This window comes from Anolis carolinensis, chromosome 2 (genome assembly GCF_035594765.1).
Source record: "Anolis carolinensis isolate JA03-04 chromosome 2, rAnoCar3.1.pri, whole genome shotgun sequence".
Classification (NCBI taxonomy): domain Eukaryota; kingdom Metazoa; phylum Chordata; class Lepidosauria; order Squamata; family Dactyloidae; genus Anolis; species Anolis carolinensis.
In genome coordinates this window covers 16,877,687-16,891,527 of record NC_085842.1, presented here as the reverse complement: position 1 = coordinate 16,891,527, position 13,841 = coordinate 16,877,687, and the positions used below count along the sequence as shown (strand labels likewise).

Genomic DNA, 13,841 nt, shown 5'->3' with positions numbered 1-13,841 from the left:
GTCCAAGCATTTGAACGGCTTTTCCCCAGAGTGCGTTGCTTGGTGGCCGTAGACTTCTCTTATCTGTAAAAGAGCTTCCGCAATCCAGACATTTGAACGGTTTAGATTCCTATGTGAACGGTTTGGTGAGAGGCAAGGCATCCCTTTTGACGGAAGCTCTTTCCACACTCGGAGCAGTTTGTAGGGTTTCTCTCCCGAGTGAATTGTTTGGTGAGACGTGAGATTTCCCTTCCGAATAAAAGACTTCCCACACTCGAAGCATTTTAAATGGTTTCTCCCCAGTATGAGTAGCTTGATGATAGGTGAGGCCTATCTTCTGAGTGAAACTCTTCCCACACTCCAAGCATTTAAATGGTTTTTCCCCAGTATGAAGAGCTTGATGATAAGTCAGGTGTATCTTCTGAATGAAGCCCTTTCCACACTCCAAGCACTTGAACTCTTTCTCTCCGGTATGCGTTGCTTGATGATGAGCAATGCTTGTCTTCTGACTGAAACATTTTCCGCACTCCAAGCACTTAAAGGGCTTCCTCTTAGCGTACGTTGCTTGCTGACCAGAAAGGCACAGCTCCTGATTCTCTCCACAGTCCCAGTATTGAGATGATTCCCCTTCTCTGTGAGTAGCTTGACAACAAAGAAATTGAGAACCCATATTAAAAAAACATAATCTTAATAGATATCATTAAAGTGCTCATAAGAAATTTAGGTAATCAATCCCATTGTTGAGCTTCTCTTACTTCAAGAGTTTCCTTCTACGGTTATCTCAAAATCTACTTTCTTGTGACTTCCAACTATTAGACCTGGATGTAAATAATAATAATTATTATACTTTATTTTTCTATCCTGCCTCCATCTCCCCGAAGGGACTCGGGCAGCTAACAAAATACGAAACAAAATGTGACAAGTTAAAACGAGTATAAATAACTAAAAACAGTATCAACACAACAATCAAATAAAATGAACAATTAAAACACAGAATACAATAATAACACCATAGTGACAAGATAAAAAATAAGGTAATAAAACAGACATTCCCCACTAATGGATAAGATAGGGGCGGGTTAAGTCAAAAGACTAAATGCTAACTTCCAGAGGTAGTAAACCGTAAAATCATGTAGAAGACACCACTTTCCCCAAGGCTCGGGTGGATATGAATATACAGGGCTCATGCTATAGTTACAAATGAATCGGAGTAACTGTGAAATAGAGAGCCTATTTCTGCATTTTCAGAAAAGCTATTTCCAATAATAAACCAAATTACAAACAAGCAGTTCTTGTTGACCCAAAAACAGGACTACTCCCCATATTTTGTGACAAACCTTGGGGGTAGTAGCCTAAAGAGCTAATTATATTTTGAGTACTTGTTGCTGTATGATTGCTAAGAGATGAGCATTAGAAAAAAGTGGACAACCTTGTAATTAGAGTAGTTTGAACATTAAGCTATGGCTCTAGACACTATATTCAATTCCCTGCAGTCATGGAAACCTATTGGGTGACCTTGGGTGAGTCACACACTATCAGTCCCAGAAAACCCTGTGATAGGTTTGTCTAAGGCAGTGGTTTCTTTTCAACCTGTTTCAACACTGTGCTGATTTCAAAAATGACACCTGGGAGTTTCTCCCTCTTCCAAATAGAGAGGTCCTATAGCTGAATGGTACATTTAATGTTATTTTATCCTGCTGTGAACCTATGCTAAACCTGGTGAGTTCTCTCCCCCCCCCCCCCTTTAAGTGACATTGTGTGGCTATGTCATTCTGTTACTAATACTTTCTTATAAAAAGAGCCTTACTTAGAGAGGACACAGTTTCCAAATTTTCCTTCATGACTTGTTGATGCAAGGCCCTTTGGTCCGGATCCAGCAGGGCCCACTCCTCCTCACTGAAAGACACGGCCACTTCTTGGAAAGTCACCTGGACAAAGAAACAATTCTGGTAAGCAGGAAACGCTGACCCCAGCCAGAAAACCAGTTGCTTCTGGTGGTTGATAGAGATGTCAATCTTTACACAGGGTCTTTGCTGCAGGCATTTTGGGTGGAAAGAGCAATGTGAAGAATAGCAATGCAAAGAGGACACTGGAAGTCTGAGCCCTTCTTGGCCCATCAGGGATTCTCTCACCTACCTGATCTGGTGTCACAGAATTCGTGCTGAGAACATCAAAAGAAAGAGGGAAGCCAGTATGTGTTGGTTCTGATTCACCTCCTGTAGGAATAGAAAAGGCAAGGGTTTTTTATTGGCCATGGTCTCCATTTCTGGTGGTACCATCTTCCTAATGGTAAGAGCAGTTCAACAATGGGGTATGCTGCGACCTGAGAGTGTGATGGAGTCTCTTTCTCTGAAGGTTTATAAACAGAGGCTGGATAGTCATCCATTAGGAATGCTCTGAATGTGTATTCCTGCATGGCAAGGAGCTGGGACTGGATGGCCCTTGTGGGCTCTTCCAGTTCTATTATTTTATGATGCTATTATTCAACCATGGAAGGCAAGACCTGAGCAATGCTGGGATGATATTTTGCTGTTCCTTCTTTGATGGTGATACTATGAATGAGGGACTTTCAAGCCACCCGGTCCTCAGCTGGTTTGCTCAGATATAGCATAGCAATATGTATAGCAATATGACATCCTTTCAACATTTTCCCTTCTTAACCTGCTCTTCTGCAGGTGAACCATACCCGGCTGCCTATTTATTTATTTACGACATTTATAAACCCTCCCTTCTCACCCGAAAGGGACTCAGGGTGGCTTACAAGTTATATGTACATACAATATATTATATTATTAGCACAGCACAATATAAGCATTATATATTACTATATTGTACTATACGACTATATTGCAATATTATTAGTAATATTACATGTAAGACATAATATACAAATAAAATAATGTATTATTATATTGTGCTACATTATAATATTATTATCAATATTATATGTATATACAACATATTATATTAGTATAGCATAATATTAGTATTAAATATTATTATACTGTTATATTGACACAGGAGACATGGTGGGATGGTGCCCCTTAAAAGCATTCATGATATCCAGACCTATGACCACTTTGGTCACCTTTGGCCAGGGACAGCCACACAGCCCTGTTGTGATTTTAATTAATTTGTTTTTAAAGGAAGTGAATGGGGAGAAATAAGAAATGTTAAGGTTTCTTATTTCTTCTCTGGCTGCCTATAAGTAATGGCAATGGCAGCAGACAGCAGACTGGGAAGAGGCAACAACAGTGGAGAGGAGAAACAGCCACAACACACCCGCAATACATGTCAGTGGCCTCAAAATCACTGCACATTATCATGTGGCTGAAATTATTATTATTATTATTATTATTATTATTATTATTATTATTATTATTGGGTTGTTGTATGTTTTCTGGGCTGTATGGCCATGTTCCAGAAGTATTCTGTCCTGACGTTTCGCCCACATCTATGGCAGGCATCTTCACAACCTCTGAGGATGCCTGCCATAGATGTGGGCGAAACATCAGGACAGAATACTTCTGGAACATGGCCATACAGCCTGGAAAACATACAACAACTATGTGATCCCGGCCAGGAAAGCCTTCAACAACACATCATCATCATCATCATTATTATTATTATAAACTGAATTTCTATACCGCTTTTCTCATCCCTGGGGGGACTCAAAGCAGTTTACAGCATAATAAATGGCAAAATCCAATGCCTGACATATGTATAAAAATATATCACATATCTAAATCCAACACATATAATTGTAGATTAAACCATTAAAACTATAAAAACATGAAACATAGACATACGCATGAAACATGTTATTGCAGCAATTCTTCTCTCTCTCCCCCCCCCCCCCCCACCATCTCCCTCCAAATTGCTTTGGAAGACTAATTGAATGCATGTTGAGCAGTCCTAATTTTCAAAAACAGCTACTTAAACACAACCTGAAGATTGGTTTGCAGTGAGTTTACGGTGCTGTCATGTAAAGCCAGCCACCGTCCAACACAGTTCATTATGCACTACACTCCTAATGATGCAGCCAAAAATGCATTATACTATTTACTCATGTTCAATAGAAGCTGTATATCCAAAGGCTCCTAGATCCCTTACATACAAATATATGTTCACTGAGCCACAAAGACTCAAAAGGAGTGAAGACATCCAAGTGTCCCTTGGTATTTACTTGTGGATCTGGGTGATTCCCTTTGTCCTGCACAATCCAGCATCCGGCTGCAGGTGGAGGGAGGCCTTTCCAATGCAGTGGCCACTTCTGCACACAAGTCCTGTGCCTGGAAAAACACCAAAGGGACACAGATACAAATGATCTGAAAACTGAAAAGGAAAAGAGGCGAGGGAGGGCTCTGGAGTTTGGCTCCCATCATAATGAGCATCCCTGCCTCCTTGAAAGCGTGGGGAGAAGATTCTCTCACCTGTTGCTCCTTCTCCGTCTCCTCTTCTTCCCGACTCAGGAGGAATCCTTCAGCCAAAGCCACGGCCTGGGAACTGGTCTCTGCCCCACATTCCCTCACCCAGCGCTCCATCTCCGCAGGAAGGACGGCCAGGAACTGCTCCAGGAGCACCAGGTCCAGCATCTCCGCCTTTGTATGTTCCTCAGGCTTCAGCCACAGGCGGCAGAGAGAGTGGAGGCAGCTGCACACCTCTCGGGGCCCCAAAGCCTCCTTGTAGTTGAACTGCCTGAAGCTCTGGCACTCTGCCTCTGAAGGTGGGCTGTCTCCCAGCAGCCCCTTCCCCAAAAGGCCTCCTTCCCAGAATTGCCCTCCATTCCCAGCAGGAAAGGCAGGAGGGTCCGTGCTTGGCTCAGGGTCTAAGGCTTCTTGCTTTCCCACCTGCCCTGTGTCCTTGCAGCCAGGCTCCAGCCTGGGCAGAAGAGCCATCTCCCTCTTGGGAAGGCACACTCTCTCCTCCTCCACAAGCCTTGCAAGGCTCACCCAGTCACTCCTCCTCCTCCAGGAAGATTCCCACATGGCCAGAAGAGGAGGGACCTCGCCTGCAGGAGGCTTAGCATTGGCCACTGACTTCCCCTCTAGGAATCCACGTCCTTTGCTTTAACTCTTTGGAAGCCAACTAGCTAATCCTTCCTCCGAAAGACATGGGGAGATGCTGCTTTCAAGGCATTTCCCCAGAAACAGGAGAGGGTTTGAATAACTTAAAGCAGCAGTTCCCAAACTCAGGTCCTCTAGATCAGGCATGGGCAAACTTTGGCCCTCCAGATGTTTTGGACTTCAACTCCCACAATTCCTAACAGACAATGAGAGCTGGTGCCTCCCCAAACTACAAATCCCAGGATTCCATACACTGAATAATGGTACTGTCAGTGTTATCAAACAGCATACATGCTAATGAAATAACGCAATTTAAAGCAACCACGGATAGCGAGATCCAAGCCACAGATAGTGAAACCTGAAGCTCGGATACCAAGTCCCGATAAGCGGATACCGGTACCGGCTGAAGGCCACCTGTAAGAGACAAAGAAGCTATCTCACCAATAAGAAATCTCACCAAGTTGAAGAAGCCAGTGAGGTATTTTATTCAAGTAAGCTGAAGTGATGCCAGCTCACGGTAATCCGCCAAAGAAAGCTGAGATGCCATATACAATAGCACAAAACATGCATTTTACAGACAGAAATCCTTTGTCAGTCTCTGGGGGTTGATGCTCATCTCCATTTCTAAGCCGAAGAGCCAGCATTGTTTGTAGACACCACCAAGGTCATGTGGCCGGCATGACTGCATGGATTGCTGTTACCTTCACGCCGGAGTGGTACCTATTGATCTACTCACATTTGCATGCTTTCAAACTGCTAGGTTGGCAGAAACTGGGGCTAACAGCAGGAGCTCACTCTGCTACCCGGATTCGAACCACCGACCTTTCAGTCAGCAAGTTCAGAAGCTCAGCATTTTAATCTGCTGCGACACCAGGGAGCCCGAAAAGTTTGAGTCCTAATTCATATAACATAAAAAAAGCTTTCTGAACTAACTCGCTTTTTAAAATGAAATATCAAAAAAGAGATACTGAAAATAAGATAGAAGACAGAGGTTTCAGTCTAGCCAAGATTCATGCCCAGGTATATGAATTATATGTTAGAAAAGTGGAGTCCTAACGTATAATTCATATACCTGGCCTACCCTGCCACAACGTACATTACGGAACTGGCACCAGCACCTAGCCAGCTGGCTGAGATGCAGAGAAAGAGCATAGAATCATAGAGTTGGATGAGACCTCATGGGCCATCCAGTCCAACCCCATTCTGCCAAGAAGCAGGAAAATCATATCCAAAGCACCCCCGACAGATGGCCATTCATCCTTTGTTTAAAAGCCTACAAAGAAGGAGCCTCCATCCCAGTCGGGAGAAAGTTCAACTGCTGAACAGCTCTCACAGTTAGAAAATTCTTCCTTATGTTCAGGTGGAATCTTCTTTCCTGTAGTTTGAAGCCATTGTTCTGTGTCCTAGTCTCAGGGCAGCAGAAAACTGCTCCCTCCTCTCTAGGACTTCTTCTCACATATTTGTATGTGGCTATCATCATGTCTCCTCTCAGCCTTCTCTTCTGCAGGCTAAACATGCCCAGTTATTTAAGCCTCTCCTTCCTCCCTTCCTTAGGCTGTAAATTGTAATTTTTTATGATTTATAATACTCTTTTCGAGTTTATTGAAAAACTGCGCAACAGCAAATCCACAAAAAGTGAACTGCGAAGTAGTGAGGGAACACTATTTCAAAGCAGCAGTAGACTCAACGTAGTAGAAAAGTAGAGACATTAATAGTTAACGTAATTGTCGGGGAAAAGTACTGAAATTTGTTCAGGTCGGCAGGTTAACGTTCTCCCATAAGCAGTCCTGCTACTGCTGAACGGACTTTTTCACCCTCGCCGACCCCTTTTCCCAACTCAGATTCCTCCTGTGCTGGAAGAACGTGTTTCCTACGTGCTGGGACCTGAGGTGTCAAAACATGCCCCTTTGTTTCGCATATATTGTGCAGCACCACACATGCGGAGACAATTGGAACAAAATTTTTCTCTGCCACGGTCAAGTGAGAAGACAAACACCCCCATCTCGATTTTAGTCGTCCAAAGGCTCTTTCTACAACGTTTCGAGCTCTGCACAAAGATAAATTAAATGTTTGCTTCCTCTTGTCAAGATTTCCTCCGTAAGGTTTCATAAGCCACGTCCTAAGAGGATAAGCTCCATCTCCCAAAATTAAGGGTGGTATTTGAACTCCATTAAATTCCATGTGTGGATTTCCTGGCACAAATACTCCCTCCTCCATAGCTTGATAGATTGTCGAGTGACGGAAAACATGTGCATCATGGTTTCTTCCCGAATGTCCAACTTCAATGTCGATGAATCTCCCAGCGTGGTCCGTTGTTCCCTGAAGAACAATGTAGCTGTTTTTCCCGTTGAGAAGCGTGCCAGGACGTCTCACCGGGGGGCGGACGGGGATGTGTGTTTCATCTATCGCCCCAATACAGTGGGGAAACCCAAGGTCGGCGAATCCTGCCATAATCTGGAAGAAAGATTTGTTCAAGATCAATGTTTTGCAAAAAAACAAAACAAAACAAAAACTAAGCAATTACCAGCCTTCATTTCAGATAACAGCTTCCAAGCCTGCAATACCTGTGGAACAAGTCATGGGCATATCTTGGTACTGGTGATGGAGAGCTTTGGGGGAGGATTTGCCATTATGCTGTGAGAGTGGAGGCACGTGAACCCAAATCTAAGGAGTACTGTACAACTCTTGTCTGAAGGCTCAAGAGAAAAGATGGTTCCTATTGGCCTGGTGTGCATTGTTAATGGGGTGCACACTGGACCATGGGAGGTTTATTGTGTTCTTCCACATCCCATCGGCCATGGCCCATCCCAACCCCAAAACACGCATGGCCTTAAAGGTGGGCTTACTGATAGGTCAACCATTTCACCTGCACCACAAGGCCATTTTCCACCTATTGCATAACCTATTGCATAACCTATTGGAAAATAACTGTAACTGTTACCCTGGACCATGCTCTGACCTGCATGAAGCATTGCTTGGATATCAAGCAAAAAGTGGGTGCTAGAAACAATATCATTTGAAAGCTGACGGGCACAACCTGGGGATCACAACCAGACACAGTGAAGACATCTGCCCTTGCACTTGACAGCTGCTGAATACGCATGCCCAGTGTGGAACACATCTCACCATGTTAAAACAGTGGACATGGCTCTTAATGAGACATGCCACTTATCACAGGATGTCTATGCCCCTCACCACTGGAGAAATTATACTGTTTAGCTGGCACTGTACCACCCGATATCTGCCAGGAAGTAGCAGCCAGCAATGAAAGGACCAAGTCATTGACATTACCAGCCCACCCCCTGTTTGGATATCAGCCAGCACGCCAACTCCTTAAATCAAGGAATAGCTTCCGAATATCTACAGAGATACTCACAGGAACACCTCAGAAAGCAAGAGTCCAAAAGTGGCAGGTTAAAACCCGGAACCTCAAGCCATGGCTGATACCGAATGAGAGACCCCCTCCTGAGCACACAGAAGACTGGGCGACTTGGAAGGCACTGAACAGACTGCGCTCTGGCACCACGAGATGCAGAGCCAACCTTAGGAAATGGGGCCACAAAGTGGAGTCCATGACACGCAAGTGTGGAGAAGAGCAAACCACAGACTACCTACTACAATGCAATGTGAGCCTTGCCACATGCACAATGGAGGACCTTCTTATAGTAACACCAGAGGCACTCCAAGTGGCTAGCTACTGTTCAAAGGACATTTAGTATAATGCTAAGTTTTTAACTTTGCATTTTAAAATACATTACAACTGTACCCTCAGTTCGCTTCTGATACGATAAATAAAATAAATAAATATTAAGTACTCTACGCTGTCTCTGTTTAGCAAGGCAATTTGAAGTGTAAAGGGAAGACTCACATACCTGCCTGTAGTCCCCTAGCTGGACCGTCTTTCCCAGAAGTTCTTTTTCTATGGCCAGACAGACCTCTATCCCGATAATTGCTACAGTCGATTCTCCAACCCCGAAACGAGAAGCAACCTTTCTGTAGAGCAAAGGTGACGAAAGCCACCATATCGCAATCGCAACCCTTTCCTCCACGCTGATGGGTTGCCTCAGGGTTGTGACCTGCCGCTCTAGGTGCGGTCGAAGGCAGTTTGAAAGTTCAAAAAGTGTTTCCTTGGACATCCTGAAGTTGGACACCCACATCTCCTCATCCCAAAGGGGCAACACCTCTTCCCTCCACCAACGGCGATGAGTGCGTGGTCTCACCCACCACCTCCGTGGCTCCGGAGTCGTTCCATACCAGGAAAGGACAGGCGACTGGGCGGCTACAGGGTCGAGACTTTTGCCTCGTCTTTCCAGCTTTCTTTTTAGGAATAGTAGTACTTGCAATAGGTAACGATTCCTCCTTTGCAGTCTTTCTATCTCCATTTGTAGTAGGAGAGAGATTGCAAGTGTCACCAAATCAAGGTTACGAAGTGGAGCCGTATGTTTGAAAATGGAGGTGTCTAAATGTCTGTATATCAAATTAAAAAAGAAAGGGAAAGAAAAGAGAGGATTGGTCGCACCGTGATCTGGCTTCCAGAGTAATTTTTTTTTTGTGTCAGGAGCGACTAGAGAAACTGCAAGTTGCTTCTGGTGTGAGATATTTGGCCGTCTCCAAGGACGTTGCCCTGGGGATGCCCGGATGTTTTGACCATCCTTGTGGGAGGCTTCTCTCATGTCCCCGCGTGGAGCTGGAGCTGATAGAGGAAGCTCATCCACACTCTCCCTGGTTTGGGATTCGAGCCTGGCAGCCTTCAGGTCAGCAACCCAACCTTCAAGTCGCAAGGCTTTAACCCACTGCGCCACTGTAACCTAGAAAGTAGCCCTGTTTGCTCTTTCTGCAAAAAGTATTAGAAAGACAGAGATAGATAAAACCTTTGAGGACGCCTGCCATAGGCGTGGGCGAAACGTCCGGAAGCCCGGAAAATGCACAACTTAGATAAAATTGCCATAAACTGCCGTGGAGACTCAAAGAGTTAACTGGACCCCCTCCCAAGTTATTTATTTGTTAATTCCCATTGTTTTTTCTCTTTGTGGGAGTATGATTATGCTCTATTTTGTATCCCTGGTGCCTGTTACTCTGAGGGTACTATTGTGTGCAGGTATGCTTTCTTTTGTCATGGCCTTGGGCTTGTACAATAAAACTATTTGATTGAATTATAAAATAAATAAACTGAGCATGCTCAGAAACTTCTCAGTTTTTGCATTAGTATGTAGGGAAACTGGGATTTCAATGAGAGAAGGGTTATTTTTTCAGCAAAGAACTCAGAGGGAGGGATGGTGGGTGTTGGGGCCAAATCTCTATAGCATGATGAGTTAAAAACTCAGAGAACACAGAATACTACTGAGTGGCATGGATACATTAAACAGTGTGATGAAAGTAGGGAAATCATCCATTTGATTTACAAACAGAGCTCTACTCAGCCAAACGTTTCATTGCCTCGATGTGATGAAGTCCTCAGTGTACCTTGCTTGCTGACAAGAGAGGCACCGCTCCTGCTTCCTTCCACAGTTCTGGCACTGAAATGATTCCCCTTCTCTGTGAGTTGCTTGACAACAAAGAAAATGAGGTCACATATTAAAAAAAACATTAATAGGTATAATTATGGATGTATCCTTTTTGGCTAAATGCTAACTTCCAAAGGTAGCATGCCATCAAATCGTGTAGAAGATACCACTTTCCCCAAGGATCAGGTGGGTGAAATCATGGATATGAATATACAAGGCACATGTGATAGTTACCAATTGATCTGATTAAGTGTGGAAAAGAGAGCCTATTTCTGCATTTCTGAAAAAGATATTTCTGATAAGAAACCAAATTAAAAACAAGGAGTTCTTGCTGGCCCAGAAACAGGACTGCTCCCCATATTTTGTGACAACTCTGTGGGATTGCAGCTTAAAGTGTGAATTATTTTTCGGTTTTTGTTGTTGTATGATTGCTAATCCATGAATATTAGAAAAAAAGTGGACGACCTCACAATTTGAGTGGTGTGAGGCTATGGCTTTTCTAGACATTATATTTGATTCCCTGCTAAGTCATGGAAACCTAATGGGTGATCTCGCAATTGGAGTGGTTTATAGACTAGGCTACGGTAGACACTGTATTCAATTCTCTGCTCAGTCACAGAAACCTACTGGGTGACCTTGGGTGAGTCACACAATATCAGCCCCAGAAAACCCTGTGATAGATTTCTTCAAGGCTTGCCATAAAATGGAAATGATCTCAAGGTATACAACAATGAAAACAAGAGCAATGGGAAAATGACACCGGCCGTACAAAATGATAGAAACAACCAGTTTCTTTTCAACCTGTTTCAACACTGGGTTGATTTCAAAAATGACACCTGGGAGTTTCTGCCCTCCTCCGCATCATGTTGGACCTATAGGGAGATCCTATAGTTGAATGGTACATTTAATGTTATTTGATCCTGCTATGAAACTATGCCAAACCTGGTGAGTTCTTTGCCCCCACCACTAAGTGACATTTGGCAGCTATTTCATTTTGTGCTTAATACCTTCTTATAAAAGAAGGAGCCTTACTTAAAAAGGACACCATCTCCACGTTTTCCTTCATGACTTGTTGATGCAAGGCCCTTTGGTCCGGATTCAGCATGGCCCACTCCTCCTCACTGAAAGACACGGTCACCTCTTGGAAGGTCACCTGGACAAAGAAACAGCAGGGACTTTGCTGCAGACATCTTGGGTGGAGAGAGGGGAGAATAGCAGTGCGAAGAGGAGACCGCAAGCCTGAGCCCTTCTTGGCCCATCAGGGATTCTCTCACCTACCTGATCTGGTGTCACAGAATGTGTGCTGAGTACATCAAAAGGAAGAGGCAAGCCAGTATGTGTAATTTCTGATTCCCCTCCTATAGGAATAGAAAAGACAAGGGTATTTTATTGGCCGTGGTCTCCATTTCTGGTGGTAACATCTTCCTAATGGTAAGAGCGGTTCTACAATGGAATATGTTGTGATCTGCGAGTGTGGTGGAGTTTCCTTTTCTGGAAGTTTTTAAACAGACAGGATAACCATCCATTAAGAGTGCATGGCTGGAAACTGGGACTGGATGGCCCTTGTGGGCTCTTCCAACTCTAGGGATCTATTATTTTATGGTTCTATGCATCTATCTTGGAAGGCACCGCCCTGAGATGGCACAACCTGAGCAAGGCTAGGAAGAGTAAGGCATTGTTGTTGTTGTTGTTGGTGGTGGTGGTAAGTGCCTTCAGGACAACTTTGACTGATGGAGATTCCATGACTGAGAGACCTCCAAGCCAGGTCTGCTCAGGTCTTGGTGATTCAGGACAGCCATGGCTCCCCTGTAATATCTCGCTTTTCCTGCTGCCTTCTCTTTTGCTAACACTTATTGTCTTTTCTAGTGAGCCCAGTGTAATCATGATATGGCCACATTACATCAATGTCTTTCCAGTAATCTTGGCTTCTAGGAGGAATTAAAGTTTGATTTTCTCTAGGACCCATGTGTTTGCCTTTTTAGTCGACGGCATCCACAAAACTCTCCTCTAGCACAGAGAAAGGGGTGTATTTTGGCCTTTAATTCATTACTTAAAGCCACTTTGAGAGCAATTGACATCAGCAACAACCTCTGGCCTGGATACTTCAGCCCTTTTTATGCACTCTGTTCCCCATTGGACTCTGAGGAATTTATTCCCTCTCCTCCTCTGCTTTTTTGGTGGGTATTGGGGCGGGGGGGGGGGGGGGGGGGGACTGTACCTAATCCATCTGGCACTTAAAAATAGGTTCTCACCATGGGAATGGCACAGCAATATGTATACAATATGACACCCTTTCAACATATTCCCCTCTTAACCTGCTCTTCTCTGGGAGAACCATACTCGGCTCCCTAAGCTGCCCCTCGTAGGGATTCATGATATCCACCTTTGTGGCTCAAATGTTCATACGAGTGTCCCTAGGTATTTTTACTTGTGGATCTGGGAGGTTCCCTTTGTTCGGCACAATCCAGTATCCGGCTGGAGGTGGAGGGATGCCTTTCCAATGCTGTGGCCACTTCTGCACACAAGTCCACCGCCTGGGAAAAAACCAAAGGGACACAGATACAAAGGATCAGAAAATAAGCAAAACAGGCAAAGGAGGGATCTGGGGTTCGGTTTCCTTCATAATCAGCATCCCTGCCTCCTTGAAAGCATCAAGAGAAGATTCTCTCACCTGTTGCTGCTTCTCTGTCTCCTCTTCTTCCCGACTCAGGAGGAATCCTTCCGCCAAAGCCACGGCCTGGGAACTGGTCTCTGCCCCACATTCCCTCACCCAGCGCTCCATCTCCGCAGGAAGGACGGCCAGGAACTGCTCCAGGAGCACCAGGTCCACCATCTCCGCCTTGGTATGTTCCTCAGGCTTCAGCCACAGGCGGCAGAGAGAGTGGAGGCGGCTGCACACCTCTCGGGGCCCCAAAGTCTCCTTGTAGTTGAACTGCCTGAAGCTCTGGCTTGGCGCTGCCTCTGAAGGTGGGCTGTCTCCCCGCAGCCCCTTCCCCAAAAGGCCTCCTTCCCAGAACTGCCCTCCATTCCCAGCAGGAAAGGCAGGAGGGTCCGTGCTTGGCTCAGGGTCTAAGGCTTCTTGCTTTCCCACCTGCCCTGTGTCCTTGCAGCCAGGCTCCAGCCTGGGCAGAAGAGCCATCTCCCTCTTGGGAAGGCACACTCTCTCCTCCTCCACAAGCCTTGCAAGGCTCACCCACTCACTCCTCCTCCTCCAGGAAGATTCCCACATGGCCAGAAGAGGAGGGACCTCGCCTGCAGGAGGCTTAGCATTGGCCATTGACTTCCCCTCTAG

At 45.0% G+C, this 13,841-nt stretch overlaps 2 protein-coding genes across 2 annotated transcripts; both read right to left on the bottom strand.

Annotated features, from left to right (window-relative positions):
- Positions 1-99: 99 nt before the first annotated feature.
- Positions 100-5,369, bottom strand: LOC134296993 (zinc finger protein with KRAB and SCAN domains 5-like). Its single transcript, XM_062973302.1, has 5 exons — positions 4,413-5,369; positions 4,166-4,271; positions 2,116-2,195; positions 1,787-1,907; positions 100-621 (listed from the first exon to the last, which is right to left on the bottom strand). Exons 1-5 carry the CDS (start codon positions 4,965-4,967, stop codon positions 110-112), a joined length of 1,374 nt encoding a protein of 457 aa, XP_062829372.1. The 5' UTR covers positions 4,968-5,369; the 3' UTR covers positions 100-109.
- A 137-nt stretch (positions 5,370-5,506) lies between these two features.
- LOC103280131 (uncharacterized) lies at positions 5,507-13,841 on the bottom strand. Its single transcript, XM_062973259.1, has 7 exons — positions 13,221-13,841; positions 12,978-13,083; positions 11,828-11,907; positions 11,582-11,702; positions 10,509-10,590; positions 8,918-9,512; positions 5,507-7,499 (listed from the first exon to the last, which is right to left on the bottom strand). Exons 1-7 carry the CDS (start codon positions 13,824-13,826, stop codon positions 6,810-6,812), a joined length of 2,280 nt encoding a protein of 759 aa, XP_062829329.1. The 5' UTR covers positions 13,827-13,841; the 3' UTR covers positions 5,507-6,809.

Coding starts and splice junctions, on each gene's coding strand:
- LOC134296993 (XM_062973302.1), bottom strand. CDS start 4,967: ATGTGGGAATCTTCCTGGAGGAGGAGGAGTGACTGGGTGAGCCTTGCA. Junction 4,272..4,412: donor AGACGGAGAAGGAGCAACAG/GTGAGAGAATCT, acceptor GTGTTTTTCCAG/GCACAGGACTTGTGTGCAGA. Junction 1,908..2,115: donor ATTCTGTGACACCAGATCAG/GTAGGTGAGAGA, acceptor TTCTTTGTCCAG/GTGACTTTCCAAGAAGTGGC.
- LOC103280131 (XM_062973259.1), bottom strand. CDS start 13,826: ATGGCCAATGCTAAGCCTCCTGCAGGCGAGGTCCCTCCTCTTCTGGCC. Junction 11,908..12,977: donor GGAACCTCCCAGATCCACAA/GTAAAAATACCT, acceptor CTATTCCTATAG/GAGGGGAATCAGAAATTACA. Junction 11,703..11,827: donor ATTCTGTGACACCAGATCAG/GTAGGTGAGAGA, acceptor TTCTTTGTCCAG/GTGACCTTCCAAGAGGTGAC.